The sequence below is a fragment of the Caloenas nicobarica genome, chromosome 4 (genome assembly GCF_036013445.1).
Source record: "Caloenas nicobarica isolate bCalNic1 chromosome 4, bCalNic1.hap1, whole genome shotgun sequence".
NCBI classification, from domain to species: Eukaryota; Metazoa; Chordata; class Aves; order Columbiformes; family Columbidae; genus Caloenas; species Caloenas nicobarica.
In genome coordinates, this window is record NC_088248.1 from 31,165,941 (window position 1) to 31,193,504 (window position 27,564).

Here is a 27,564-nt window from a genome sequence, read left to right on the forward strand (position 1 = left end):
ACTGCCTGTCTCCAGTGATCCAGAAGGGGACAAAGCAGAAATGGGTTGTATGTCACCAAAGAGCCGCCAACCCTGGCGCCCTTGGAGTCCTCAGCAGTGAAACACTGGAGCCATGCAGCGTGTAACCTCTGCCTCTTTCTGCAAGGATCTGCGCAACGTTATGTTAACTGTACCTTGTATTCAAAAGCAGCAGCAATAACACAGCCAATCGAAAACTGTTCATAAATTTGGGGAAAAAACAAAAGTCATGCAATATTGAGAAGCTCATATGCTCAGCAGAGTCTGCTTTTTTGTGAGATTTAAAACCACAATGAAGGAAATCAGTGAAATCTAAAGATACAGCTACTTGTTTGAAACTTTCCATGTGAAAGGAAAACTGAGGAACATATCAGAATCTATAAGACTGTCTGCACTAGCATGTTTCCCTCCTGAAAGCTCTTGGCAACCCTCAGTTACTGGTCCTAAATCTGCACAATCCCATCAACCCTCTGACCAGTCAGTGTTGAAAACACAGGGAATAACTCAGAGTTCTATCAATACCCCAGAACAGCACCTAAAACCAACTGAAAATGATGTTATTTAACCTGCCATTACTGGGCAGCCTGCTGCTAAGGAACAGATCAAATCTTCCCAGAGTTAAAAGAAACCCAAATTGCAAGCAAAGACGGCTTTTTGTGACTATTCAGTCTCCAAACAGGCTGACCTCCAAAAGCTTAAAAACATCCCTAAAACAAACTACCTCAACTCTTACAGCAATATCTTCAGAAGACCAATCATATTGCCTTTTATTTCCATCAGGAACAATTTTATGCTACTAGCCATGCCAAAATTCAGGACATTTTCATTATAATCACAGGCTGATGTAACTTCTATACATTTCCTTATGGTCCCTTTCCTTCCTTCCAGTGCACACTGAAGAAAATTACATATTCCCAATTTCTGAGATCGATTATTCCAAACTCTTCTGCCTGTGCCCAATCCTACCTGCTTTTGGGGCACTTCTCACTCGCAGGCTGTGTCAGCGGTCTCTGCTAGGCTGCTGTCCTTAAAGCACCAATTAACAACATGCTGGTAGCCAGCCAGGCCTAAATCCTGCCCCTTAGGACAAGCAACAAGGCAGAGATGAATTATTATGCTACAGCATCCAGGACAAGCATATATGAAACAGATTCTGCAGTTGCTGCTCCGACATGCAGTTCTAATACTTTGCATCAGAGAGACACAAGATAAGGTGTCTGCCCTGCACAGGCAGGATTAGACTTAAAGTATTCTATTTAAGTACAGGTTTTAATCTATTTATAACATATATATAATCTGCTCAAATATACAGTGTACTCAATTCCTGATAAGGATTCCCCTGCCTTTAGCACACTATAGTACACCTTCCAGCGAACTGCTGTGCCTGACATTAGAGCAGCCAACTAGCCCAAAGGATTAAGTTCCTTTATTTATTGGAAGTCCTCCTCGCTCACTCAGTTTTACTACATACACCTTGGAGCCATCTGGAACAGCTTTCATGGAGAAATATGGCTTAGTCTTTGCGTGTCCAAATATGCAGTGTAAAACATCTCCCTGGTACCAACAGCATCAGTTTGGTAAATAAACAAGTGTCCTGAACATTGCAGTGCTCAGCCCTTGCTGGCTACATCCTCTGTCTCTAGATGGTGCAGTTTACATTTCATTTGCACCCTCCATCTCCCACACCAGCACTGCTGGAGGCACCAACACAGCAGGACCCACATGTCTTCTCTCTGCCCAACCTTGGGAATCTCTATGGTGCCCTCAGCACTTGCACTTTTCTCATTGTTTGCTCTTTTCTCATAAAAACTGCAAATATTGGGAAAACAAACAAACAAATAACCCCAAACAAAGAAACAAAATGAAACAAAAAACCCCAAACAAACAAAACGAAACAAAAACCAAACCAAACCAAACAAACCCACACCAAAAAAACTCCATGACCGGGGGGCTCAGCAGTGCATGTAGACTTTTTCTAGAAGGGATTTTCACCTCATCAACATTATTTTCAAGCCAGTTATGTCGGTTCTCCTAAATATCCCAGAAGACAGGAACAAAAGGCTTCCCTGTGACTGAGCACCACTTCTAAGCACATTGCTCACCTGTGTGAAGTACAAGGTCACATTCATTAAACAAGAGGATGAGAAAAGGCTTTTAAGGGCCAGAAAAAGTTCTCAGAAACTACTAACGCTAATTAAAACAACCAGAGATTGCCCAGGCTTAAAAAGCCCTCACTTACTGTCATTGAAGAGGGCTTCTGCTCTGTTCGTCTCCACATCTGAAACAAATAAACAGTCGGGGTCATGCCAGGACAGCACAGACACAGTTTGGGCAACCCCCCCAACATCTACATGGGTACAGGGCACCACAGGAGCTACAGCTGAAGGGGCTGCGACAGAAACCAGTGGAATCAGGCCTTGGGACGAATGGTGAAAGTCTGGGGCTCAAGTTGTCTTCTCTTCCCTCCTTCCATTTTCGGGTGATGATGTGGGATGGAATAGAAAAATTAAGTCCGTAAATGATTGGCTTCAGGACTGGTGCTACAGGCAGGGCTTTGGGTTCTTTGATAACGGCTGGTTTTATAAGACACCAGTCCGGACAGTGATACATGGGAAAGGTTTATCCCACAGGGGTAAAAGGATGCTGGGACAGGAATTAGCAGGGCTCATTTGGAGAGCTTTAAACTAGATTTGAAGGGGGATGGGGTTGTAGCTGGGCTTGCATCAGTGGGGCAGCACGCTGGAATCCATAAAGACCGGGAAGGCCCTCAGGCCCCTAGGGTGAAATCGGTGTACTCGGCTCGCTCCCTGAAATGCCTGTACACCAATGTGCGCAGCATGGGGAATAAGCAGGAGGAGTTAGAAACCTGCGTTCGGTCAGGAGATTATGATCTGGTGGCATTAACAGAGACATGGTGGGACAGCTCACATGACTGGAATGTGGTCATGGGTGGCTGTGTCCTTTTCAGGAAAGATAGGCCAGCCAAGCATGGTGGTGGAGTTGCTCTTTAGGTGAGAGAGCAACTACAATGTATAGAGTACTGTCCAGGTGCGGTTGAGGAGCGAGTTGAGAGTCTGTGGGTGAGAATTAAGGGGCAGGCTGGCAGGGCTGATACTGTTGTGGGAGTCTATTACAGGCCACCAGATCAGAGTGAGGAAGTTGATGAGGCCTTCTACAGGCAGCTGAGAGCGGCCTCACAGTCACAGGCTCTGGTTGTTATGGGGGATTTTAACTACCCTGATGTTTGCTGGAAGGACTACTCAGCCAGCCAGCCTCAGTCCAGGAGGTTCCTCCAGTGCATTGATGACAACTTCCTGACGCAAATGGTGGAGGAGCCGACTAGGAGAGGTGCGCTGCTGGATCTCGTCCTCGCTAACAAGGAGGGTCTGGTTGAAGCAGTAAAGGTGGGGGGCTGCCTTGGTTGCAGCGACCATGAGATGGTGGAGTTCAGAATCTCCTGTGGTGGGAGCAGAATACCAAGCAGAATTGCACCCCTGGACTTCAGTAGGGCCAACTTTGGCCTTTTCAAACAATTGCTGGAGGAAATCCCGTGGGCAAGGCTGCTTGAGGGTTAAGAGGCCCAAGATAGTTGGTTAACATTCAGGGACTGCTTCTACCAAGCTCAAGATCAGAGCATCCCAACACGTAGGAAGTCAAGGAAGGGAGCCAGGAGACCTGCGTGGTTAAACAGGGAACTGCTGGGCAAACTCAAGTGGAAGAGGAGGGTTTACAAATCATGGAAGGAGGGGCTGGCCACTTGGGAAGAATATAAGGCTGTTGTTAAAGGATGTAGGGAGGCAACTAGGAAAGCTAAGGCCTCCTTAGAGTTAAATCTGGCGAGAGGGGTCAAGGACAACAGGAAGAGCTTCTTCAAATACATAGCAGATAAAACTAACACCAGAGGCAATGTAGGCCCACTGATGAATGGGGTGGGTGCCCTGGTGACAGAAGATACAGAGAAGGCAGAATTACTGAATGCCTTCTTTGTCTCTGTCTACTCTGCCGGAGGCTGTCCTGAGGAGCCTCGTACCCCTGAGGCCCCAGAGGAAGGCAGGGCAATGGAGGAGTTTGCCTCAGTTGATGAGGACTGGGTTAGGGACCAGTTAAGCAATCTGGACATCCATAAATCCATGGGTCCAGATGGGATGCACCCGCGGGTGCTGAGGGAGCTGGCTGAAGTCATTGCTGGACCGCTCTCCATCATCTTTGCTAAGTCATGGGAAATGGGAGAGGTGCCTGAGGACTGGAGGAAAGCAAATGTCACTCCGGTCTCCAAAAAGGGCAAGAAGGAGGACCTGGGCAACTATAGACCGGTCAGCCTCACCTCCATCCCTGGGAAAGTGATGGAACACCTTATCCTTGGTGCCATCTTAAGACATATCAAGGATAAGAGGGTCATCAGGGACAGTCAACATGGCTTCACCAAGGGGAAGTCGTGTTTGACCAACCTCATAGCCTTTTACGAAGATGTAACAAGGTGGATTGACGATGGCAGAGCGGTGGATGTGGTCTGCCTTGACTTCAGCAAAGCATTTGACACCGTCTCCCACAGCATCCTCACGGCAAAACTGAGGAAGTGTGGACTGGGTGATCGGGTAGTGAGGTGGACTGCAAACTGGCTGAAGGAGAGAAGCCAGAGAGTCGTGGTCAATGGGGCAGAGTCTGGTTGGAGGCCTGTATCTAGTGGAGTGCCTCAAGGGTCAGTTCTGGGACCAATACTGTTCAATATATTCATCAATGACTTGGATGAGGGAATTGAGTGTACTATCAGCAAGTTTGCTGATGACACCAAGCTGGGAGGAGTGGCTGACACACCAGAAGGCTGTGCTGCCATCCAGCGAGATCTGGACAGGCTAGAGAGTTGGGCGGGGAAAAATTTAATGAAATATAACAAGGGGAAATGTAGAGTCTTACATCTGGGCTGGACCAACCCCAGGTTCCAGTATAGGTTGGCGAATGACCTATTAGAGAGCAGTGTAGGGGAAAGGGACCTGGGGGTCCTGGTGGACAGCAGGATGACCATGAGCCAGCACTGTGCCCTTGTGGCCAAGAAGGCCAATGGCATCCTGGGGTGTATTAGAAGGGGGGTGGTTAGTAGGTCGAGAGAGGTTCTCCTTCCCCTCTACTCTGCCCTGGTGAGACCTCATCTGGGATATTGTGTCCAATTCTGGGCCACTCAGTTCAAGAAGGACAGGGAACTGCTGGAGAGAGTCCAGCGCAGGGCCACAAAGATGATGAAGGGAGTGCAACATCTCCCTTATGAGGAAAGGCTGAGGGAGCTGGGTCTCTTTAGCTTGGACAAGAGGAGACTGAGGGGTGACCTCATCAATGTTTATAAATATATAAAGGGTGGGTGTCACGAGGATGGAGCCAGGCTCTTCTCGGTGACAACCAACAGTAAGACAAGGGGTAATGGGTTCAAGCTGGAACACAAGAGGTTCCACTTAAATTTGAGAAGAAACTTCTTCTCAGTGAGGGTGACGGAACACTGGAACAGGCTGCCCAGGGGGGTTGTGGATTCTCCTTCTCTGGAGACATTCAAAACCCGCCTGGATGCCTTCCTGTGTAACCTCACCTAGGTGTTCCTGCCCTGGCAGGGGGATTGGACTAGATGATCTTTGGAGGTCCCTTCCAATCCCTAACATTCTGTGATTCTGTGATTCTGTGTGAATTTCACATAAGGCCATGTTCTTGCGCTGGCTGTTGCCTTCTACGGTGCTGCTTGCTCTTCTCCAGCCAGCATCCTCCAAGGAGCAGGCGCAGGGTCTCCCCTGATGTTTCCAGAGGGGTGCACAGACAAAACAAGCCCTGTATTAACCAAAATCCACAATTTTGTTGGGAAGAAACTTTTACAGTGTAAAGTTTTCAAGTTCCTTTTTTTCTGTAGAATTCACCAGTGAGGACCAGAGGGGATTCTGACACTCCATGCCCTCTTTGGGACCAGAAGGCACTAACTTTACTGCAGCAATGACAGTTTACAAGAGCAGTGGGTCACTCTCTCCTATCTTACTGAGCAACAGGGTGTCCGCTACACTATGAGAGATAGGTAATAGCTATTTATTGCATGGCACAGCAGGTTTTAGCCACGCATTCCCTGCTTTAATATGCACATTGGATGTTTACAGACAACACAATATGCTTGTGCTGATGGCAACAAGCATTGGCTCAAAGTATAAGTCTATCCCCCTTCTTCCAGAATGCTATTTTACTAGCTCTACCATTTTAGTTGCCAGCAGTCAAAAGAAAATTTAAAAACAACAACAAAAAACATCCACACACAAAACAAATTTTAGGTTATTTATATATTCTCATGCAGCAACCACAACTCATTTTGCAGCTGGAGAGCTTTTCTCAGCAGATCCCTGTCTTTACCCACTTAATTAATTTCTCTTTTCTCTTTGCAGCTACATAGAACAATATCCTAGCTTTGACCCAAAACCACACTAAGCCAGGAGGAATCTCTTTGGGAAGCAAAGGGCTCTGGCTCATCCTGTCATCTACTGTGCTTCTGTCACTTGTGTTTTGCTTGTAGGCTTGGCACTCCTTCTGGTATGCAGGGTGAATTGCACAGTTGCAATCCACCATTACTAGACATGTACTCATTCATTTCTTAATGACATTATGCAAATTATGCTAGAAAAAGGAAACAAACAGAACTCCAGCATGTGCACAGCTCGACTGTGGGGAGTGATACAGAGGAAAGGCAGTGCCAGGGATGCCATATGCATATGCAGCTGCTGGTTTATTTTGTAAGAATGGGAGATGAGTTATAATTGGACATTTATGTAGCAACACAGTCTTATTCACTATAAACAGCAACTGTTCCCATAGTAAAGATAAATAAGGTTTACTGATGGGCAAGCAACAACTTCGGAGTCCCCTTTCAGTAAAAATGCTCACTTGTACTTTCTCAATTCCTATGAAAGAACAGCAGTTGTAGTCTATGAATTTCCATGGATAACACAGTCACTTGTTGGCCAAGATCCCCAATATCAAGATGTAATATTACCAGACAGTAAAAAAATCTAGGCCAGCAAAGGGATTAAAATGAGGATTAAAAAAAGAAAAAAGGGTGCTGAGCTGTGTAAAGATTTGACTACTTCACTGATATGTTTATATTGGCAAGAAGTGCTTTGACAAATCTGGCCCTACTTCTTTATTTCAGCTATGATGAGCATCCAGGGTTTTCCTAGAAATTCATACAACCTTCAGAACCAGCTCAGCATTTGGGCCATTCTAATATTTTTATATATTGAAACTGGTAAGTATCCAACAAATGTAATCAACAATGAAAGAGCACCTTTTGCCTTCAATTGCAATATTGATAATAATGTTTTTTTAGCTCTTCTCTGGGTGGAGAGACCTTTACCTCACAATGCCTAATTACAAAGCCTGCAGTCAATTATTAACACTTACAGTATGTCGCAAAGCTCACACAGAAGACAAAAGGAGCAAGCAGCTCATTCAAGTGCAGTGCCGGAAGCAATTCAATTGGCATGTTCTCACTGCACAGAGTTTTGCCGTGAGTCACACAGCTGTTCTGCCAGGCACCTGTCTATGTCTCTGTTTGCCTTTTTACAAGACACCTATAAAAAAAGTGCAAACCTCACATGGGCAAAATCTTGCTCTGAGCTGTACCTGTTGCTTCCAGCTGGAGTGACTTGTGTGTATTTGGAGGAACAAGACTTAAACACACATACACTGCCAAGTCTTAAATAAGATGTCTGTACAGCTTTGAGTTTTAGCGTATTTTGTAATATATCAGGACTATGCAGCCGATGTACTCTCCTGCTTCCCAACTGTTGAAGGAAAAAGTCCAGTGACACTTTTCAATAAATTCAATGCTGTGTTCGCCAGGGTTTGCTTTAGAGATCTGCCAGATACAGTGCCCTGAGCATGTATCCCACACCAGGAGCTGGAGCGCAGGTACCAAAGAAAACATCACAGCTAAAACCTCAAAATAAAGAGTCTTTAAGAGGTGAAAGCAGATCTGCCTGGCAACAGACCCAGGAACTCATTGTGCAGATCAGGACAGGTGAAATTAAGGGCACAATACACAGAACTCAAAGCCAAGGTCCCAAACCCAGCGCACATGTACATGTTTGGAAACCTCACCTCACTGGCATGATTTTCATATAAGCCGAGCCCACAGTAAATCCCATCAAAAGCAGAGAGCACTTTGCGTTACATGATACTGCTAAAAAATCACATTGCTTACTGGCTTACCTCATTAGGAATTTGGCTTCAGTCGTTACTAATTTACCATTTTTAGCCTGGGCAAGAGCATAGCTGTTCATGTTCTGCCAGCCAACGTGATGCAAGCCCTGCCTTGAAGCAACCACTTGTAAGGCACGAGAGACAATTTTGCTGCCCTGCTCATTTACTAGTTGCCCTAGTTGTTTGCACTACCAAGAAAAAGCATCAATTAGTAACAATTAAAATGTCATATATTGTCCCAACCACATACAGCACATGCAAAAATAGTTGTTTCAGCTGCATTTAGGAAAACAGTGTTCAGGCTTCCATTGTAAACAAGAAACAAGTTCAACCTGAACATGCATTGCCTGTCTGTAAAATGGCACTTGCTATTTAATTAAAGCTTGCCTTACTTAAAAAAGAAAACTAATGTTTAAATTAAAATCACAGAAATCTCTTGAAATGGGCTGAGGGATTCTATCTTGCAGAAGAGAGCTCTGTTCTCCAACTGGCCAACCACTTTTGCTAATGCAGTTAACAATGTATGTGTTTGAGCAAACATGGAAAGAAATGGAGTAACCAAGAGCAGGAAACTATCTTCATTTTGGTAACTGTTTATATGCAATAGCTTGTTCACACAAGGATTTCTAAGGGAGTTCAGTGCCCAGAGCCTGTGAATCTATTTGGCAACCATCTAAATGTTTGCAGGTTCACAGGTAACTGCTGAGTGAACGTGACCACTTCTGAGGGATTCAGAGATTGCTACTGAAAAAGGTGCTCGCTTTGCCACGTCTCTCAATGTCAGTGTCACTGCACCAGAAGAATTCATCTTGTGTCCCCTGCCTCATTCGATTTTAGCCCCAGAAGCGAGTGTTGATATTAAAAGGAAAATAACAGGCAGAACTCCTAGTGACATAAATGGAGCAGACATCATATTGAAGTAGTTAAAGAAAGGCAAGCAAATGCAAAATTAGGGGATATTATGCATTTTCAGTGTGGAAAGGGCCAATGATGGCTGCAAATTAAAGATGTTCTAGACGTCTGATACAGTTTTACGAAATTACATCATTTTTCACAGATGTTGATTCCCACAAGAAACTTTAAAGAAAAAGTTTTCCACGTGTGATTGTCTATATATAGTCATAACTGCTAGCATCAAAGGCAAACTGTGCGTTCCATCCTCTATCACATCAAGTTCCCACATCCTGTTTGAGTTGTTTTTTCCCCACAGCAAAAGCAAGGTAGAGATTATCATAAATGGGGTATGACAGGAGGAGAGAATTTTAAACACACACACACAAAAAAAGAAATAAGTCCATGCTTCAGTACTAGTAACACATTCTTGGACATGCATTTGAAACACAGCGTCGTGAAATGCACCAGGGAGCAAAGGAAGCCTTTTCCCCAGTCACATTTTAATCACAACTTCCTCAAAAAGAGAGAGAATTATAGACTTCTCAGCTGCATCAGAAACAGAGGCTCACCCAGCTGAGTGTTATTTAAGGTAACAACAGTGCACGTGGGCAAAAAGGGATCTCTGGCACATTTTAGTAGGTCACCAAGCTGGGCAGCCGAGAGGGATGTCACAGAGTACACCTGCCCTCCAGTGCAGACAGAGGTGGGGATAATAGCTCTAGCCACTTTAATTATATTTTATTATTTAATTATGTTAAAGACCATGAAGGCCTGAGGTCCTGGGGTGAGATGGGAATCAGACCAGTCCTTCAGAGCAGCAAGTTCAGTCATGTTTCATAAACTATATCTGAAAGGAAATGCAGGAGTTTCCTGAAAGATGGCAAAACATCTACCACATCTGAATTTCATCCACAAGGATGGACAGAGGTCCAAACCTCACAGCATCCTCACAGCTCTTCCAGCTGGGCAGCCTGCAGCCTGTGGAGGCATCTGCATGGGAAACTGTGTACCAGTTCTGTAGTGTGGATCCAAGCTGCTACAGTTTTTAGCATTATTTTTCCTCCTGAATATGAGGAAAAACTTCTTAGAGGGTGCCAGAGCACTGGAACAGACTGCCCAAAGAGGTTGTGGAGTCTCCTTCTCTGGAGACATTCAAGACCCACCTGGACATGACGCTGTGTAATCTACTCTAGCGAACCTGCTTTAGCAGGAGGGTTGGACTAGATGACCTCCAGAGGTCCCTTCCAACTCCAGCCATTCTGTGATTCCTGACCTACACTCATACCACAGCTGCATTCAAGGTCCTACTACAGCAGGGGCAACCCAATTCACTTCCAACCTCTGCAGGCAAGGCCGAGAAGGGCAGAAACAAGAACTCAGGAAATTAATTAAATCAACTTATCTGGGTTGTCTAGGTCAGGCCAGGATGATTTCCTGTTTAATTCCTTCATTGCGAGCATGTCCTTGAAAAATAATCATTTAAAAATACATTTCAGTCCATCCCATTTCAGTCAGCCTCTGCGGACTGTTGCAAACACTGAAATGTACCATTTTGTGCTAAACTAATAGCACCAAAGTGGAGGAATGTCAGATCTCTGCTGCATTTCCCAATGTGCAGGTGCGTGTCCTGTTCCACTCCCCCAAGCTGCTGTGGTGGCTTGTAAAATACAAAAAATCCCAGACTGCTACATACATTATTTGAGATGAAACATTCCTCAGTCATCCAGGTCAGACACTCATCTGTGTCTCCCAAAGAAGATTCGATAAAGTAGCAAGAATGTGCCTCCTAGGTCCTGTACTTTGTATTTGTAAGGAGCTTTAGCAAGCCTCAGATGCCAGATAAACAGAAATAATAACAGCTGACTTGTTGATCAAAACCAATTCATGACTCATTGTTCACAGTCAGAATCCTTGGCTGTGCCACATGTAGGAATAACTTCCTCCTCACTTTGAACAGTGCCAGTGTTCTTGCAACCAGTTTCTTTCTGACATCAGAAATATAGTCCCAAAAATACATTTTGGGAGACTTCCAACCTTCCTGACAGAGGGAAATAGTCTGGCAAGCTGCTCTACACTTTGTTTAACATGGATCCAGGGTCTGAGGTGACTCTACTTCTAACCAAGACACCCTGGGCAAAAAAAATTAAGAAAAAAATCAGCCTTGCAGGAGATCTCTTTGGTGCCAGAACCACAGAAGGGGACAAACACAGGTGTTTCCCAGTCACCCAACTTTGATATCTCATTTTGCTGGCCCTTGCACTGCTGTTCAGAGAACACAGGACTTAATTGGCTTGATTCTCCACTGAAGAATATTTGGGCTTCCAGTGGGGTTTGGACACACGTGCATCACTTCCCATTTTCTGTCACAGCTACAGCGGATGTCTGGAGACAGCTCTGCCCTAGACCAGGGGCAGGAAGCGACTTCAGTAATAATGCATCTAAAGATACCCTGATACAAATGTATTTTTGCAGCATTATGTTAAGATGATCTACTGTTTAGCAATGATACAAAATATAGGCAATATTATTTTGCTTTCTTCTGTTCAGTTTAGCACACTTGTGATTTTTTCACATCTGTATGATCAAGCTTCTACCTCTTTTGGAAAAAAATGAACTAATAAAATATTGTCAATTTAGGCTTTATCCTCCCTTTATTGCCAATCCTCAGGAATGAAGAGACAAGCAAGTTCTACCCCTGGGCTGGCAGACTACTTAGGTTTGTTCTGTTGCCCTGAAGTGCATCCAAAAATCCCAAGGCTGGACTCAATTTGCAGGAGTTTGTTGGAGCTGATCCCCAGAGCAAATACTTTTGAGTGAAGTGCAAGTTGGGACATGGTGCTGAACAACAAGATGATTAGATCCTGGGAGGAAGACTGAAGGAGGTTCTCCTTATCTGGCCCTCCTAGCACGCAATGTAAATAAGGGCCTGACCTGGATTTGTTCAACTAGTTATGTGTAGCTAAACTAAGTCATATCATATCTTCCAAGTTAGAATTTTTTGATAAGGTGATTGTAATGAACAGGTTAATTATTTTTTACAAGCCATTAAGAAAATGTTCTGGGATTGCCTCAAGACAAACAAGGACTCCAGTTGGCAAAACCAAAGCTAGAATGAAGCAGAAGTTAGAAAAGTGCTGCAGAGCCCAGGCAAAATTCTAGGGTTTCTTAGCTTGCCCTGGTTTAAATACTAATGTTGGATGGGATATTTCAGGAGGGAACAGAGAAGTAAGAAATGCAAAATCTAGATCCCCTCTGGCCTTCCAGGATCTGTTGAAAATTGTCACTTCTCCCAGGTGTGGCGAAGGAGATTAAATTTCTAAGTTGAGACCTGCATCTCCTCCGAAAGCATAGGAGTGCTCCGTTCTATACTCCTCACTTGAGTCAGCCCGGGTTTCTTAAACAGCAGCACCAGCAGGAGCCTGTCTAAGCCTAAATGCTGAGAATTCACAACAAAGGGAGGATAAAGTTTAAACTGACAATATTTTATTAGTCCATTTTTTTTTTCAAAAGTGGTAGAAGCTTAATAGTACAGATGTGATAAAATAGCAAGTGTGCAAAATGCTGAAATCCTATCACCAGAAAAGGATCCAAATGGGATCTTTTATTGTCATCTCCTAAGAATAGCAAGGTATTGTTTATATTCCTTCGTGTCACAGGGAACAGTTGCACAATGCTAGTCCTGTCCTGAGTAGCAGACTTATGTAGTCAGTGTCTTATGTTTAGGCTGAGAGAGCCGAGAAAAGCAACAGGAAGTTTATCATACAGCTTCAACAAATTAACACAGAGATGCCATCTTTTACTGAGACCAAGTGTTTAATGAAAACATTGTGATTCAATTATATCAGCTAATTTTTTTAACTGGCAACTAGTGAACTACTGTAACAGCCCTGGTGCAGCTGAAGGTCAACTTAACCAGCTTTGAGTCACTTCCCACATCTACCAGACTGAAAAAAAAAAGCAGCTAATCAGATAACTCAACATGAAGATCACAGTCCTTACAAGCATTTTTGTATCCTTGCAATTTTATCCTTTATTTAAAGCTCCAAAATTCACTAAATCACAACCTGCCTGTCTTAAAAACAAAGAAAACCAACAACCACCAAATCTCTTTGTATCTCTCTGGTTGATGCCCTCACACTATTTCTGAGAGGAATTCCATATGCTCTTTGCTGAACAGGAACTACTAGAGTATAAATAACACTGGTGATTCTTTGCTCAAAGGGATGTCACCTATCCTGAGCCATTCCAGTGAGGAAGACTGGTCAGCCCATCAAGAAGCAATGGGTCTGTGACAGCCCACATTTGAGTTTCACTGCATTACCACAATGCAACTTGCCCGTTTCAAGCACCAAGAGGCAGAACAAGAGGCTGCTCCTGGTCCTTTCTGAGCGGGAGGAAGCCTGGATCCATCCAGCACGGAACGTAGCCCAGAGTTCTTGTTCTCTCAACACAGCTGTCCAAGCCTCTGCAGATCTCTGCTGAGTTGAGCAGTCTCATGTAGAAAAGCAAGCAGAAAGGACCCACCCACGTGCTGAACAGTCTCACCTTTGTGCTAGGGGTAAGTGGAAGGTCTGCAAAACCAAACAGAGCGAGTATCTGTGCCTTACTTTTGACTAGCAACTCTTTCTTGACAAGTCTGGCACCCCCCAAAAAAAAGATGCTGACTATATGTAAACTGAGGCTGAGCCATTTGCAGAGACAAGACTCTAAGCCTGCACAAAAATCCTCTAACAGATCAGAAGTGTAGAAGAAGAGGGAAACTCACCTTTCAGTGTCTCTTTGGTAATTCACTACATCAAAACCATAGTGCTGTCACTTTGCATACCCTGCAGACGCAGGTCTGCTTTGCAAATAAGGGGCTGAGAAACCACACTAAGACCGTTCTCCCTTCCTCTCCCCTTCCCCCAGGGAATTTGCGAGGATCTTGATCCCTCTCAACAAAGATTATTCTTTCAGTCCATTTGCTGTTTCCCCACAAAGACTGTCACCCGAACATAGTTGCTGCACTTTCAGGCTCCTCAGAGAAATCAAGACCTAGGGTCCTACTCTTTGGTAAGGTTGGTACTGCAGTCTGGAGGTAGGGTAAGGCCCTACAGAAAAGGCCACAAAGCAACATCTGCTGTTAATCCTTACCTTAGGTGGGGTTTATACATTGCCACTTTTGTTAATGAGCAAGAAGGGTGGTCATTCAGACTCACAACAGCCACCATCAAAAGGGAAAAGTCACGTCCCATCAATCAGAAAAGGGCAAGAGCTCGCTTTGAGAGATGTAGTATACTTACTTGAGATGGAAGAATATCTGACATTTATTCGCAGGGGGCCAGTGTATTTTTTCAGGCCCCTCCGTAAGATCCTTTCAACTTTTTCTCGCAATGCTTCTCTGGAATCCGTGGAGGAGAACCAGAATGTGAGCAAAGCCTCTGCCATCACGCCATCCGCATCTGGGCTACAAACCAACAAAACACAGTCTAGTTACCTTCAGCCCATTCCTGCATTTCTTAGTCTTTATCTTAGGTCCTCTAGCAATGGCAATGTTACAAAAGATTAGATACATTTTTGAACATTTCATACATTTCTGAGAGAAGGCGTTGGGAAAAGACAACCAAGCAAATGCTGAAGGGTCAAATATGTGTTATGCTACAAGACTGCATGATGCTTTCTGTGAACAAATGGCCAGACCAACACTGTACTCCTGGAGTCTAAAAAGCAGTCACTGACCACAGGCTTAGGGACACAGGAGCAGCTGGGAATTAACTGACTTGATCACAGTGAAAAGCCAGATAGACAGCCCTTCAGAAACACCAGGTAGATGGTTAATGGTATCTAGACAGGCCTTTCCAGGGCCCTGTACATGTACAAAAAAAAAATTTCCAATCTTCATCAAAAAGGCGGTTGAAGAAAGAGGAAAGACCACACAGTCCAATTCTACCACTGCAACCTCGTGTGGAGTCAGAGGATCTGCTCAGCCATTCTTGAGAGAATGTGACTCGTAACCTCATGTTATACAACAATAAACAAAACCCAGCAGCATATCCACAATCTACTTATCACAATCCAAGAGATGGACCAAAAAAAGGGGCATTTAACATCTCACTGAAAAGAACAAGCATCACCCATGCTGGGACACACAATTCCACAGTCTGAAGTGTATACTGCAAAGCTCATGTAAGATCAGACAAAAGAAAAGGAAGAAAAAAAAATATATAATGGACTAAATTCACTCAGTAGTATTATTTATTTTTTCCTTAGAGGATCAGATACTGCAAGAGACTGAATGCTAGACTACAAACACTGACATGTCTAACCTGGCATAGTAAATCTTACTCTGTGCTTGCAGGCAGCTCATCCTTGGTCATTACACATTGAAGATGAGAGTCCACCGAGAATCTCGTCTCCTTTGCCTCTTCCTACCTGAGTCAAGAAGCAATAACACAACCCACAACAGGTGGAATTGCACTGACTTCATACAGGGGGCGAGCTAAAAGCAGGTTGCTCCATCTTCAGCATCATTCAGATAGGAATAGAGAAGATCTTCCACTTATATGTCACTACCTTGGAAAGTTGTAATTATAAAAGCGAAAAATAAAAAAATTAAAAACAGAAGGCAGGTAGCTTATACACAAAGGAAGCATACACCAAAATTTGTTACTGTCACACTGAGGCATGCTGAGTGTCTCTTAGCTGAGCAGAAAGACACGTTCCTTGCCTCAAGGATCTCATAATTGAGATCATGTAGCTCTACGTGAACTTTCCAACAGGCTGTTTTCTCCCTTAGTGCCAACTTTAGCATGATTGCCACTCCGTTTATTTGCCAGATATTATCTGATCCTACCATGGGTGTTGCTCTGCATTTCTGAGGTGTTCCCTCACCTCTCCCCCCACTCCTCTTCCTGTCCTGTGCCACACTGGAATTACCATATCAACTCTCGCAAGCTCACCACACCTCTCGAAACCCTCACCTCGGCACAACCTGCCTTGAATCACTCACTATATAGCAAAGGTCCAGAGCCAAAAGACACCCAAGTCAAGGTTTTGTCTCTCTTGGTGAGCAGCAGGCATTATTAGTAACATGTTGTTTACACTGAGCCAAATATTTTGCAAGCAAATCCATAACAAATGACCCTGCTTAAAAGAGCTTGCAGTCTGGGCACTTAAAGATGTATAAAGCTTGTACGTTTGCTAAAAGCAAACAAGTTTTGGCACATGCACGTCTTCCATCCAACACAGCAAATACCTCAGTCTGTCCCTGGGAACAAGTAGGAATGAAGGATATTACTTCTCCCTATGGACCAGCCTCTCACATCCTTAAACCATCCTGTCTACACTTAAACCACCCTAGTCAGTGTGTAAAAACATTCCTAAAGCTACATTCGAATAATGGATTAAGTGATTTGCCTAACCAAGGGCTCGGCTAAGGTAGGGCAGGAGGCAGGATTTCACAAACCTTGGAAGAACAAGGAGAAATATGTTCATGAGAGTAAGTTCTTAAGGCTGTTATCATTAGTCTGGTAGCTTTAGTGTCTGATTGTGAAGACATTCAAGGTTCACATGAAAAGCAATGGACAGTTATGAACAATACTGTAGTATTACAACAGACAGTTCGATAAAAATGTCACCATCAGCACTCAACAGTGCTCAAAAATGCAAATAAAACACCAGGTATCATTTGCAAATGAACAGAGAATAAGAGAGAACAAAAATAATTGTGCAGTCATAATCCCAACCACAGGTCTGATTTTTTCATCTCAAAAAGCAGGAACAGCAGACCTGAAACAGAGCAGGGTGACAAGGTGACAAGGAAGAGCTCCTGCAAGGAATGGCTGAGCAGGCTGGGACTTTCAACTGACAAAAAAAAAAAAAGTAGAGCTGGTAGGGTAGAGGAAAGAAAAGTGATATGATGGGAGTGCCCGATACTACTAATTGCGTAGAGAGGAGGGATAGAGGTCAACTTTTCATCGCTTCTTCCAGCACAAGAACTAGGGGCCATCAACTGATCCAAAGAAGGTGGCTCCTCACAAGGAACTCCTCACTAAAGGGTGGAGGTGCACGAAGTTCAGGAGTCCAGGGGAGACTGGACAAGTCCTTGGAAGATAACTCCACCGAGAGCTGCTAAACAGACAAACCCCGACCACTCCAGGGAATCCCACGTGGTAAACAGCTGGAGGTTGGGAGCACACCAAAGTTATCAAGTTATCACACAGCTGCTGTGCTGCCACTGTTCCCCAGGCACCTACTTCTGCCCATTCTGTGAGATGCAACAGTGACAAGCGGGACGTTCCAAACCAGCACAGCCACACTTGGGTTTCACTTGACAAGCCCAGCACAGCAGCAACACGAGAAGCAAAATGACGTCTGCATCATAGTGAAGGAAATAATTTTGAAAACGCTTTTTATTTTTTAATAGCTAAAGTTAGATGTGCTTTATTAGCTGAAGCTTGCTAAAGGTCTGAGCACAAAGGAGAGCATGGTTCAGAATAAGATCATGCTTAACTGGAGATTATGCTCTGGTTTTATGTAAAATACACTTCACTGAATCTGATCGAATAGCTCTCTACCTGGGCTTGGTGACCATTTCATTGTATCTCAGCTCTGTGCATTTATTAACTCACATACCTCACTCTGATTAAGCGTGAACGGATGTATTTTTTCTTTAAAATGGAATTGTGAAATGTCTTGTCAATCTGTTGAAAAAAAAAAAAGAGTTAACAACAAAAAAGGAGGGAAAGGGATGTGTTGCTGGAAGGAGTATTCAGAAAACCGCATGCAGTTACAAACTGACAGAAAAGACACAAGAAATGCAATCTAGCCCAGATTCTGGAAAACATTTGCCACAGGCTTTTCCTAATAGTTTCCCATTTGGCCTAAGGCACATCATAAAAAGTTAACTCATTTTTATAAATATCCCAGAAGTACATCAGTGTGCTGTCTCGTCCACTACCAGGCATAATGAGGGATATTTATAAACATCCCTGAATCACACTGCTGCAATCTTAGAGTCATAGAGTCATTGTTGTTGGAAGAGACCCTCAAGATCATTGAGTCCCACTGTTAACCTAAGCCTGGCACTAACCCATGTCGCTAAGAACCTCATTTCCACGTCTGTTCAACCCCTCCAGGGAGCCTCCTGGGCAGCCTTTTCCAACGCCTGACAACTCTTTCCGGGAAGAAATTGTTCCCAATATCCAACCTAAACCTCCCCGGCACAACTTGAGGCCATTTGCTCTTGTTCTATCACTTGTTACTTGGGAGAAGAGACCAACACCCTCCATACTACAACCTCCTTTCAGGTAGTTGTAGAGAGTGAGAAGGTCTCCCCTGACAGAACAGATACAACATGCTGTGCTCCGCGTTGCACCGAGCCTCTCTTGTAAGGGCCCTTTCTGATGCAGCACTTACCCTTGGTCCTGTAGAAATGCATACATGAATCTATCAATGATCTCAAATAACACCTTGTGATTGCTCCACATGTTATGGGAATTATCAAGCAATTCTCATCAGAAATCTGAAATCTGTGACTCATAACTTCTGAGTATAAGGAATCAATCCCCAGATGACATCTTTGCTAGTGACTGCTTAGCCACAGCCTGCTTTAAGCTGAACGTTGTCTCAGGATTGCGTGATCAGTCTGAGAGTGCTGCCTGGTAAAACATGGCATGAAATTCTGCCAGGAATAGCTCAGGATCACTGAAATATTGAGAAACGGTCAAGTCACCAGTGAGTTATGCAGTTCCTTCTATCAGCAAGAGCCAGTATATTGAACGTATCCCGTCAACATGAAATGTATTACATGAAAAACTACGGAGAAATGCTTTACAAAATCATGCAAGTTTTCCTATTTTAAGTTTTCAGCCTATAAAGGCAGTCCGATTTACAACGAAGTCTCCAAATTTTCAGCCTTTCAAAGGAAAGAAAAAGAAGTAATGGTTCTCAAACACAGGCACATTGAAGTCTTTCAGGTACAGAAACAAGCACGTACCCATGAAATCTGGAGGTGATTCCTCCCAAAGAACACAAAGCCCCTCTTCCCAGCCTGGGCTGTCAGAAGACATTGGCAACACAGTGGTACTGAGCCAGAATAATTTCAAGATGAAAACTGCACATTTTAAGGTGATTTTAAGTCTATGCTCATAAGGAAAAAAAATCATAATTGTCATGCCCTGAGCTGATCTTTTATCCTGCTGTTATTGGCAGTTATCTGGAATTACTTAGGGATTGGAAGCCACCAAAAAAATGCTATGGAAAAAAATACAGCAGACAGATAGCAATTGTGACAAGCCCCTGTATATATGCAGAATGCACTTTATCCTATCACTTGACAGCTGGCCAGCTGCTACCACTGCATTTTATGAGGCATATGGTTAGAAATCAAAAATAAAGTGGTTTGTTTCCTATAGCTCTGCAGCCTGATCTACCACCACCCTTGGCTATTGGAAGTACTTGTCCTCAGATAACTTATTTTTTTAGTGATAACTTTTGCTTGTCCTTTCTGTCACAGTGTTAACTGCTTCACTGATGACTGTGCAAGCAGAAACCCGTAGCTAAGCTGCAGTGCCAGCTTGGTGGCACGCAATGGCATGTGCTATCTTGGGCTGTGCTGCCTCTCAGAACTTTTGAGGTCTTTAGGACAGGGACCTCTTTGCAGAGTACTGCACAAACAAAAGCGAGCCTTGAGCTGGCCTGAGGAACACCTCGAGCTTCTACAGCGCTGAAGAGAGAAGCGAAAGCAGGCTGACTTAAAGCTTAGGAGTGGAGAGGGGAAGAATTTGCATTCCCTTGCAAAGGAGGGTGAAGTCAATATCACATTACTGAAGCCTGTATCTCCTCCTAGCAGTTGTGTTTTCAAGCCATCTGTATCCTCTCATCTCGGAGATTGTGTTTTTTCTACACTTTCCACCTGCACTTCTGCAGCAAACATGGGGATCCTTTTGTCCCCCACTCTCTTGTGCATCTTTGCTACAGCCCAAGCAGCTCATGTGATTGTGTTTTATATTCCCGACACGTTCAGCTTTCTCCTCTCCTCCTCATCCTGGACCATTTCCTAGATGTTCTATACAGACTGATCAGGAATGCCACGTGCTGCAGCAAAGACAAAAGTTTCCAGTGTCATTTGACAATTACACGATGCTTTTCAAGAAAATAATCTAAGGAGTCCAAATGCAACTAAGCTATAAGCAACAGACTCTTTTTTTTCCGGAAAATTCAATCCGAAAGGGTTGTTAGAGTCATTTTTTAATGAAGAGAACAGTAAGCATATTATTTAAAATTACACCAAAATGACTTAAACTGAGTTACTTCCATTAACTTTTACAATTTCATATCTGAATGAGAAAGTAGCCACTTTTTTCTTCTTGTTACATACTGTCACTAACTTTCTCTATCTGAAGAGTTGCCTTAGTACTACTTCACCAATAGATAAAACAACTGGAGAGTGGTTTTGTTTCCAGTGATCCTTGTAGGGCCTTTAACACCTTCAAACTTGACCTGTTTTTTGTTTGGGTTTGGTTTTTACTTTTGTAACCTGCTATATCAAATCAGGAAAGATATGCTAGCCAAACCTCTGCACCATGGCCATTGACTCTCATCTGCTAAAAACTAGTTTGACAGATATGAATCTGTCCCAAATCTACTCTTTCCTTCGGTTATGATTTTGGTCACCTGAATTGCTAATAGTAATCTTTATATTCATACAGAGTTTATGTAAGAGGAAAAAACGTAGCAAGATGCTTTCAAATAATAACTTGAAAAATTAATAGTCTACCTGATGTTTTTACTGTAAATCTTCTAGTAAAATCTTTCACACTCATATCAAACATTAAACATTTATCTCCAACCTGCTTACAGCTTTCTTCTCAGCTTGAGTCACAATCCTGGAAGCAAAAGCATGGTTGAAACTGGTCCTGCCAGGGTGAAGCATCTACACTCATTTTAAGCATTTTGTTTTCATCACGGCCAATCAAAAGATGCTGTCCTGACCAGATCCCATAACTTCACCACTGATTTAGTGCATCTCACTTGTTTTCCTGACCCTTGTCTAGCAAATGTTGAATGGTGACAGTTGCTGCTGAAGGCAAGGTCTACAGCCACTCTTAACTGAGTGCCAAGTTCAATTGAGCAGCATTTTCCTGGCTACCTTTATTTTAATATTCATCCAAACAAGATTTTCTTCAACTTGATGTTTGCTGTCTAGTTTAGCTTAATGCCATCTGGTATTTCCTTAATTCAACTTCAAATCTTCTATCATTTTTTTTAAACTTTTAAAGACAACTTTAAGCCTTAGAACTTTTAAAGACAAACCAGACTTCATTCCTGAACACTGATCCATCGATGCCAATAGAGTAAAAGATGAAATAAGAGGGGTAAAACATTCCCACCAGTACAAACCCAACTGCAAAGGAAATTCTTCGTTCTTTTGCTTTACACCTTGATGAACAAGACTTGTTTTTCTATCCTGTCTTGAATAATTCCAGCTATCATCGTTATCCTCTTTTTCTTGTGTCACACCATGGCAGCAAGGCCAGCCCTGTGAGCAACCTACCAAAATACTTCCATGATTTCAGAGTCACCTGATATGTCCTGCCTCCCTGGGACCCAAAAAACCCCAAGTTCTGGAAATAGGTCATGTGACAGGGATCCTATTGCTCCAGTGTAGGATGGGGCTGACATGAGCTGGGCCTGCCCAGGTCTCCAGCCAGGCCTGGAAGTGACCCCGCAAGGTCAGCTGTGTCAGCCTTGGCTTTCTCCCACCACACGCTGCTCTGCCACTGCACAGAGGGTAACAAGATTTATGAAAAAGGTGATCTTAAACCCACCTTGACAGAATTTTCCTCTAGGGTATTTGCTGAACCCTCTGAATTACTTTCATGGGATGTTCAAAAGCATTCAGTAGGTTTGGAAGCACAAATCCTCTCGTTGCTCAATACTATTGCTCTTTTGCCTGCTGCCAGTTTAGTCCTTCAACAGCCTCACACTACAGCATTCCTCCTTTTAGGATGTAAAGCCTGTTAGTGCTGATTTTCAAAGCTTTTTATCACAAATATTAATTGGAACATACTGCCTGGTTCAGTGATACTCTCCAGTTTTGTGGTAATCATAGAATACAATTTACTGATCAGTTGTATCAACTTTGTACCTAGTACCCAACTTGCTGGACAATTAGCATCTAATCTATAGCCCAACCTGCTGAGATCTCCAGAGCTGACCATAAAGCAAATCCAGTAGCAGCTCCCTTGGGAACCCGACATCCCTCCTGTCTGGTTTTAACGGAGGGGTTACTCAGGAACCCTATCAGGGGTTAGAGGGAGAGAGGCCAGGAGAAGACAGAGAAAGCAAAAGAAGCTGAACCTGGCAGTGTCCCAAACCAGGATGTGGACATCACACTCCCCTTACAAACAGAGATACCAATTACTCGCAGCAGCAAACAGCCCAACAGCCACAGTGCTCACCTGAGGAGAAGAAAATGGACCTGAGGACGAAGAAGTGTAATGATCCACAGGCCATCAGCAAACCAGAGGATCAGAAACTTTCCCAGCAGAAGCCACGTGCACCAAGACAGCACGTCAGGGCAGACAAGGGCAGTGTGACCCGTACATCTGCAAATGGTACCGCCAGCTCTTCAGAGTTCCAGCTCCCCGGACTGCTAAAGCTGGGAGGTGAGGGAGCTGTGTCTGACTTGGCACTACAATACAGAGCTCGGCTAGATGGTTCTCAGGCATCGGCTGCAAAAGAGTTAACTGACCTTGTACAGCAGATCCTAAAAAGATTGGACTTCTGGATAGAAGAAATTAAGGGGAGTGAGACAAGGGATAACATTAGGATTTAAAGTACCTTGCTTATGCCTAGTGCAAGCAATTTGAAAGGCATGTCACGGCATTAGAGTTTCATTATAGCTGTGTAATAGTGACAGCTGGAATTAAGGTCACCTGAGTATTCCCACTCCCGCTCCCTGCTTCCAATTGTCTGTAATTAGCTTCCTAAACTTTCACACTGCAATAGAAGTTTTTGTCCACTTAGGGAGGAGATTTTCCAACTTTTGGAGAGAAAATCCAGAGGTAAGGAGAAACCCATCCAGAAAAGGGCTTTCACTTTTTAGAAAGTATGCTTTTCCCAGGAAAATGAGCCTGTATCCCTTTGGGTCTTTTTAAGTCATACTTACAGGTAAGGAGGTGAAATAGAGGAGCAAGTAGCTCTTAGGATAAGAACAGTGTTATGAAATCTAAGGAAGATCAATAGTGACATTCATGTTACAAGTGCCCAAATACCATCAGTCTCACAAGTTTAGTACTGAATTTGGATTCTCCCTTTTGACAACACCATGTTCTAAACACTCTCTTGACCAGCCAGATTTTGATCTCAGTGACACCAGTTCACATTTTGAATCACTTCATTGATTTAATTACCTGTAAACAATGTAGTTATTCTGGATCATTGGTCTATAATTAAGATAATATTCTACCTTTAATCTCACACACTATCGATAACTGCCCTTTATTTCATTTGGAATTCCTTTTCCCAGCTCAGGCTTACATCCGTTTCCCTTGTGCACATTTTAAAGCTTTTCTTGCCACGCACTGGATCTGAATTAGAGTTACTTCTTTTGTTGTTGTACATGCTTATAGACCTTCTGCCTTGATGAACCAAGAAAAAAGAAAACACTAAAAAGAAAGATCTGCTTGTATGCCTTTTACTTGAAAAAATTAAATTGTATTAATAAGCCAAAGAATCAGTAAAGCTGAAGAATTATGTAGTTTATGTTAGAAAGTTAGGTATTAGGCACATTGTTAGAGACCAACCATTTCATCCTGGAAATATGTGCTATTTAGGTAGAGCACATTGACAGTTTGAGATATTACAGGTGAGGAAAAACACTAAGCCACATCTTCATGCACTCCACTGCATCAACTCACATTAGCATTTAAAAATACTTTGTGTTTTCCTCACTATTTTTATAGTTCCCTGTGTGCTATGTGTGGAAACAGGAAAAACTGGCAACAGAATTTAAAGCAATAAAGCATCTCAGGTTTGAAAGCAATGCAGCATATGCCTATGCCAGTGTTTTTTTTCTGATTTCAATATGAATTTCTAAAAAAAAAAAAAAAAAAAAAAAAAATCACAAGTGAGAAGCAAGTGCTTTCTGCAAGCGATTTACTCTATCAGCATTCAGCATTTCACTTATATCTTTAAGGCCACATCTACGTATATATATACTGATAGTCAAGTGTGTCACCAGCCTTTAATTCCAGAGCTAAATGAACAAGTCCCCGCAGTGTCATCTTGCCCGCTGTCACCTTGCCATATTTCCCAGTTGGCTGAATTACCGTGGAAAGATGGTTTCTGCTTGGTTTCCAGTCCCAGTCGCCCATAGAGGGCACCCTTCTTGTACCGTGCTAGTCCAAGGACAATGCTTCCCTTTTGCAGAAATTGTTCTCTTAAAAATAAAGCTTTTAAAACCAAAGGTGTCAAATGCCCTAAATGTATTTTAGGATTTTTTTTTTAAAAAAATGCTCCTTAATCTTAAAGGTCTTTTGTACATAGATAAAAGATGATTTTTTTTTTTTTTTTTACAACACAACATTATCTTGCAAAAAAAGAAAAAAGATAGTATTTAAAAAATTCTCTAAAAAGCTTCATTTTTCTGGCTTTTTTACTATAAATGTGCTTCTAAATAAAATTGCTGTCAGTGAAGAACAAGAAAAGCTTTCAATAGAAGTTCTGACCTTCTCAACCTCATATCAGTACTAATCAAGTATCTGAAGTGGCACATAGAGTGCCTAGGAATGCTTCAGTTTAAAGAAAAACTTCAGGTTTTAAATTTTGGGATCCGTATCTGAAAACTTGAAACTTACTACAACCAGGAATATTCTTACTGAGTTTGGTCTGGGTGCTGCAGAAACCTTTGGAAAGACTTGGCTGCTGCAGCCACTGTAATGTCTCTTCTCATGATCTGACCAATTTATCTTCATTTTCTTTTATGTTTCAGGGGCTTAGAAGGGAAAATAATTGATTTATGGGGGGTGGGGGGATAGCACACATGCAGCAAATGAACAGACATGATACTTGTACTTTTCAACTTGCTGTATAAAAAAAGTCACGTTAGACTCCCTGGAACTTCAGCACACTCCCTTTCTTGAATCATGTTTAATTATCACCTCTGAATTAGTCCTCACTGCCTGGTCTCCCAGAGCTAAGTCTCTTTAAGAGTGTTTCCAAAGCCTGATGCCTTGGGGATCTGCTCCCGCTGCATCAGCCTCCCAACCCAAGGGCCAAAAGGCACTAGTAGATGAAGCCACACTCTCCTGAGCTTTACCTTCACACTCTTCATGTGGAAGGTGTGACAGACACACCTCGTGTACAGCTTCAGCCAGCTCTGCAACTAGCTTTGGCTCTAAACTCATTTGTATTTCATCTCCCTCCACCTACCAAATACACACACACAAACTTCTGCTCCCCAGGAAGACTTGTGCCATGTCTAACCCTAAAAAGTGCCATAAAAATACTTCCTGATATCAGGATGACTGCCAGCTTACCACTGGGTATAAAGCGGAGAGTCTTGCAGTTACAAGCATCCTGCTGAATGACTAATCCATCCACCAAACAAGGTACTCAGGTGTTAAAGCTCTGCTGTCCCTGGAAAAAGTGTCTATATGGGAGTTCAGAGAACCTCCACAAAAAAACTCAAGGACAGTGATGAGGGTGAATGAAAATCAAGTGTGCCAAAGGAACTAGGTGGGTCCTTGCCTGATCAGCCATAGGCAACCAAAAAAGTCTTTCCTGCCTCTGGGTTCTCTCTTCTCCAGTGCTGAAGTGGCTTTATGGATTTGGTCTTCCTCTCCAATTCAGTCTCCTGTCTGCACACTGGAGACATCAGTGCCTGGGGGCTGGGTAACTACTGGGTGCTTTGGTCATAACTGAATTGTGCTGAAGCAGCTGAGAATCTGCACCACTGAGGATGCAGAGGATAGCGCTTCAGAGAAATGTCTCAACAGCCTCTAAAATCATCTCCCAGGGGAGAAAACTGCCTCCTTCCTTACCAACTCCAGTATGGGGACTCATCGGTGAGTCCTTAAACCAACTGAGAACTGGCACAGGCAGAGCTATTCTGCAGCATTTTATTGTGTTATCTCAAGTGCCTCTGCAATACCCAGTAGAGAAACTGTTTCTAAATTAAAATTGCTCTAATTCAATTCTATCAGACAGGACACATTTCAAGAACTGCATTAATCACAAACTTTCCCCAACATCTGTACTTAGAGCATACAAGATGCTCCTATCACTTGAAATCCCTGAAACAAGATGTCTGCTTCTAAAAGAGATGTCTTGACACACAATACTGAGTCCTGAGTCAAGAATTACTTGATGAAATTCCATTACTTCAATACAAGTATTTGAGCAGACAGTGGTTACCCAGGGAATCCTCTTAATGCAGTCCCCAGCCACTCTGCCCAGATCCAACCAGCTGGTGGTTGGTTTCAGATGGTGGCAGGACAGGGGACAGCCCAGGTGCCTTGTGGAGGATGAGATGATGGGGCAAATCCATGGCAGTCCATTCTGTGACTCGGGGCACTCACAGAGAGGAAAGAAACCACATTGCCTCTCCCACAGCCACCCAATTCACCAACAAGAGAGCCACACTACACTCCTACTGAAGAGCACCTTCAGCTGAGACAATTCTCATTAAGACAGCCTTAATGAGGTGTTCATTTCAAGCTCTTCTGAATGCACAGCTCTTTTCCTTGGGGTCAAAGATGGCTTTCCATACTGGGCACAAAGTCCCTCCACCTTCCTCCCTATACACAAGGCAGTTGGTGCTGGGATCATCTCAGTCACTCAGGTCTATCTAGAACTGGCTGCCTCAGCTTTCACCGCACTTCAGGGTGCCAGGGGGCTGAAGAAGCAAAGCTTGGAAACCTTTGGAAATCTTCCTCCAGATGCTGTTAGTAAAGAGTGTGGTTAGGGACTTTCAGGCATTCTTGAGAAATCCAAAAAAATTAATACATTTTGTGGGAGAAGAAAAAAAATCCAAGTGTGGTGCAGGAACTAGAGAAAACCGGTGGGGAAGGGTGGCACAGGAATGCAGCAGTGGCATCTAAGAGACCTGCACAGATCAGCCAAGCATCAGGTGAACCCACTATTTAAAAAAAGAAAGGCTCTTTGGGGAAGGAGCCATTGAGGCTACAACTGTGCCCTTGTATCCAGTTCAGGAGAGGAGGGTCTGGCATGGTACATCTGAACTTGGCAAGGGAAAGATGACTGGTCCAGCTAGAAAAACAAGGAGGCTCTGGCGAGCTACACTCGGGTCTGCTTTTTCAAGCAAGAAAAGTGAACCCTCCTCACAGCCACTTGCAGGAAGCCAGGCAAGGAGCAAAGACCTTTCATCATCTGTTCCCCAGCTCCCCCCAGCTCCACCCCGCAAGACATTTTCCAGACTTTCCAGTCAGC

At 43.5% G+C, this 27,564-nt stretch overlaps 1 protein-coding gene across 1 annotated transcript in view; it reads right to left on the minus strand.

Moving 5' to 3' along the window:
- The window catches only part of LOC135988620 (transmembrane protease serine 11A-like), a 43,249-nt gene that overhangs the window by 5,661 nt on the left and 10,024 nt on the right, over nt 1–27,564 (minus strand). The window contains exons 4-6 of the mRNA XM_065634721.1: nt 17,743–17,810; nt 14,412–14,575; nt 2,258–2,296 (exon numbers count right to left, since the gene is read on the minus strand). Coding sequence (XP_065490793.1) covers nt 2,258–2,296; nt 14,412–14,575; nt 17,743–17,810 — 271 coding nt within the window. The remainder of the gene's footprint in view (nt 1–2,257; nt 2,297–14,411; nt 14,576–17,742; nt 17,811–27,564) is intronic.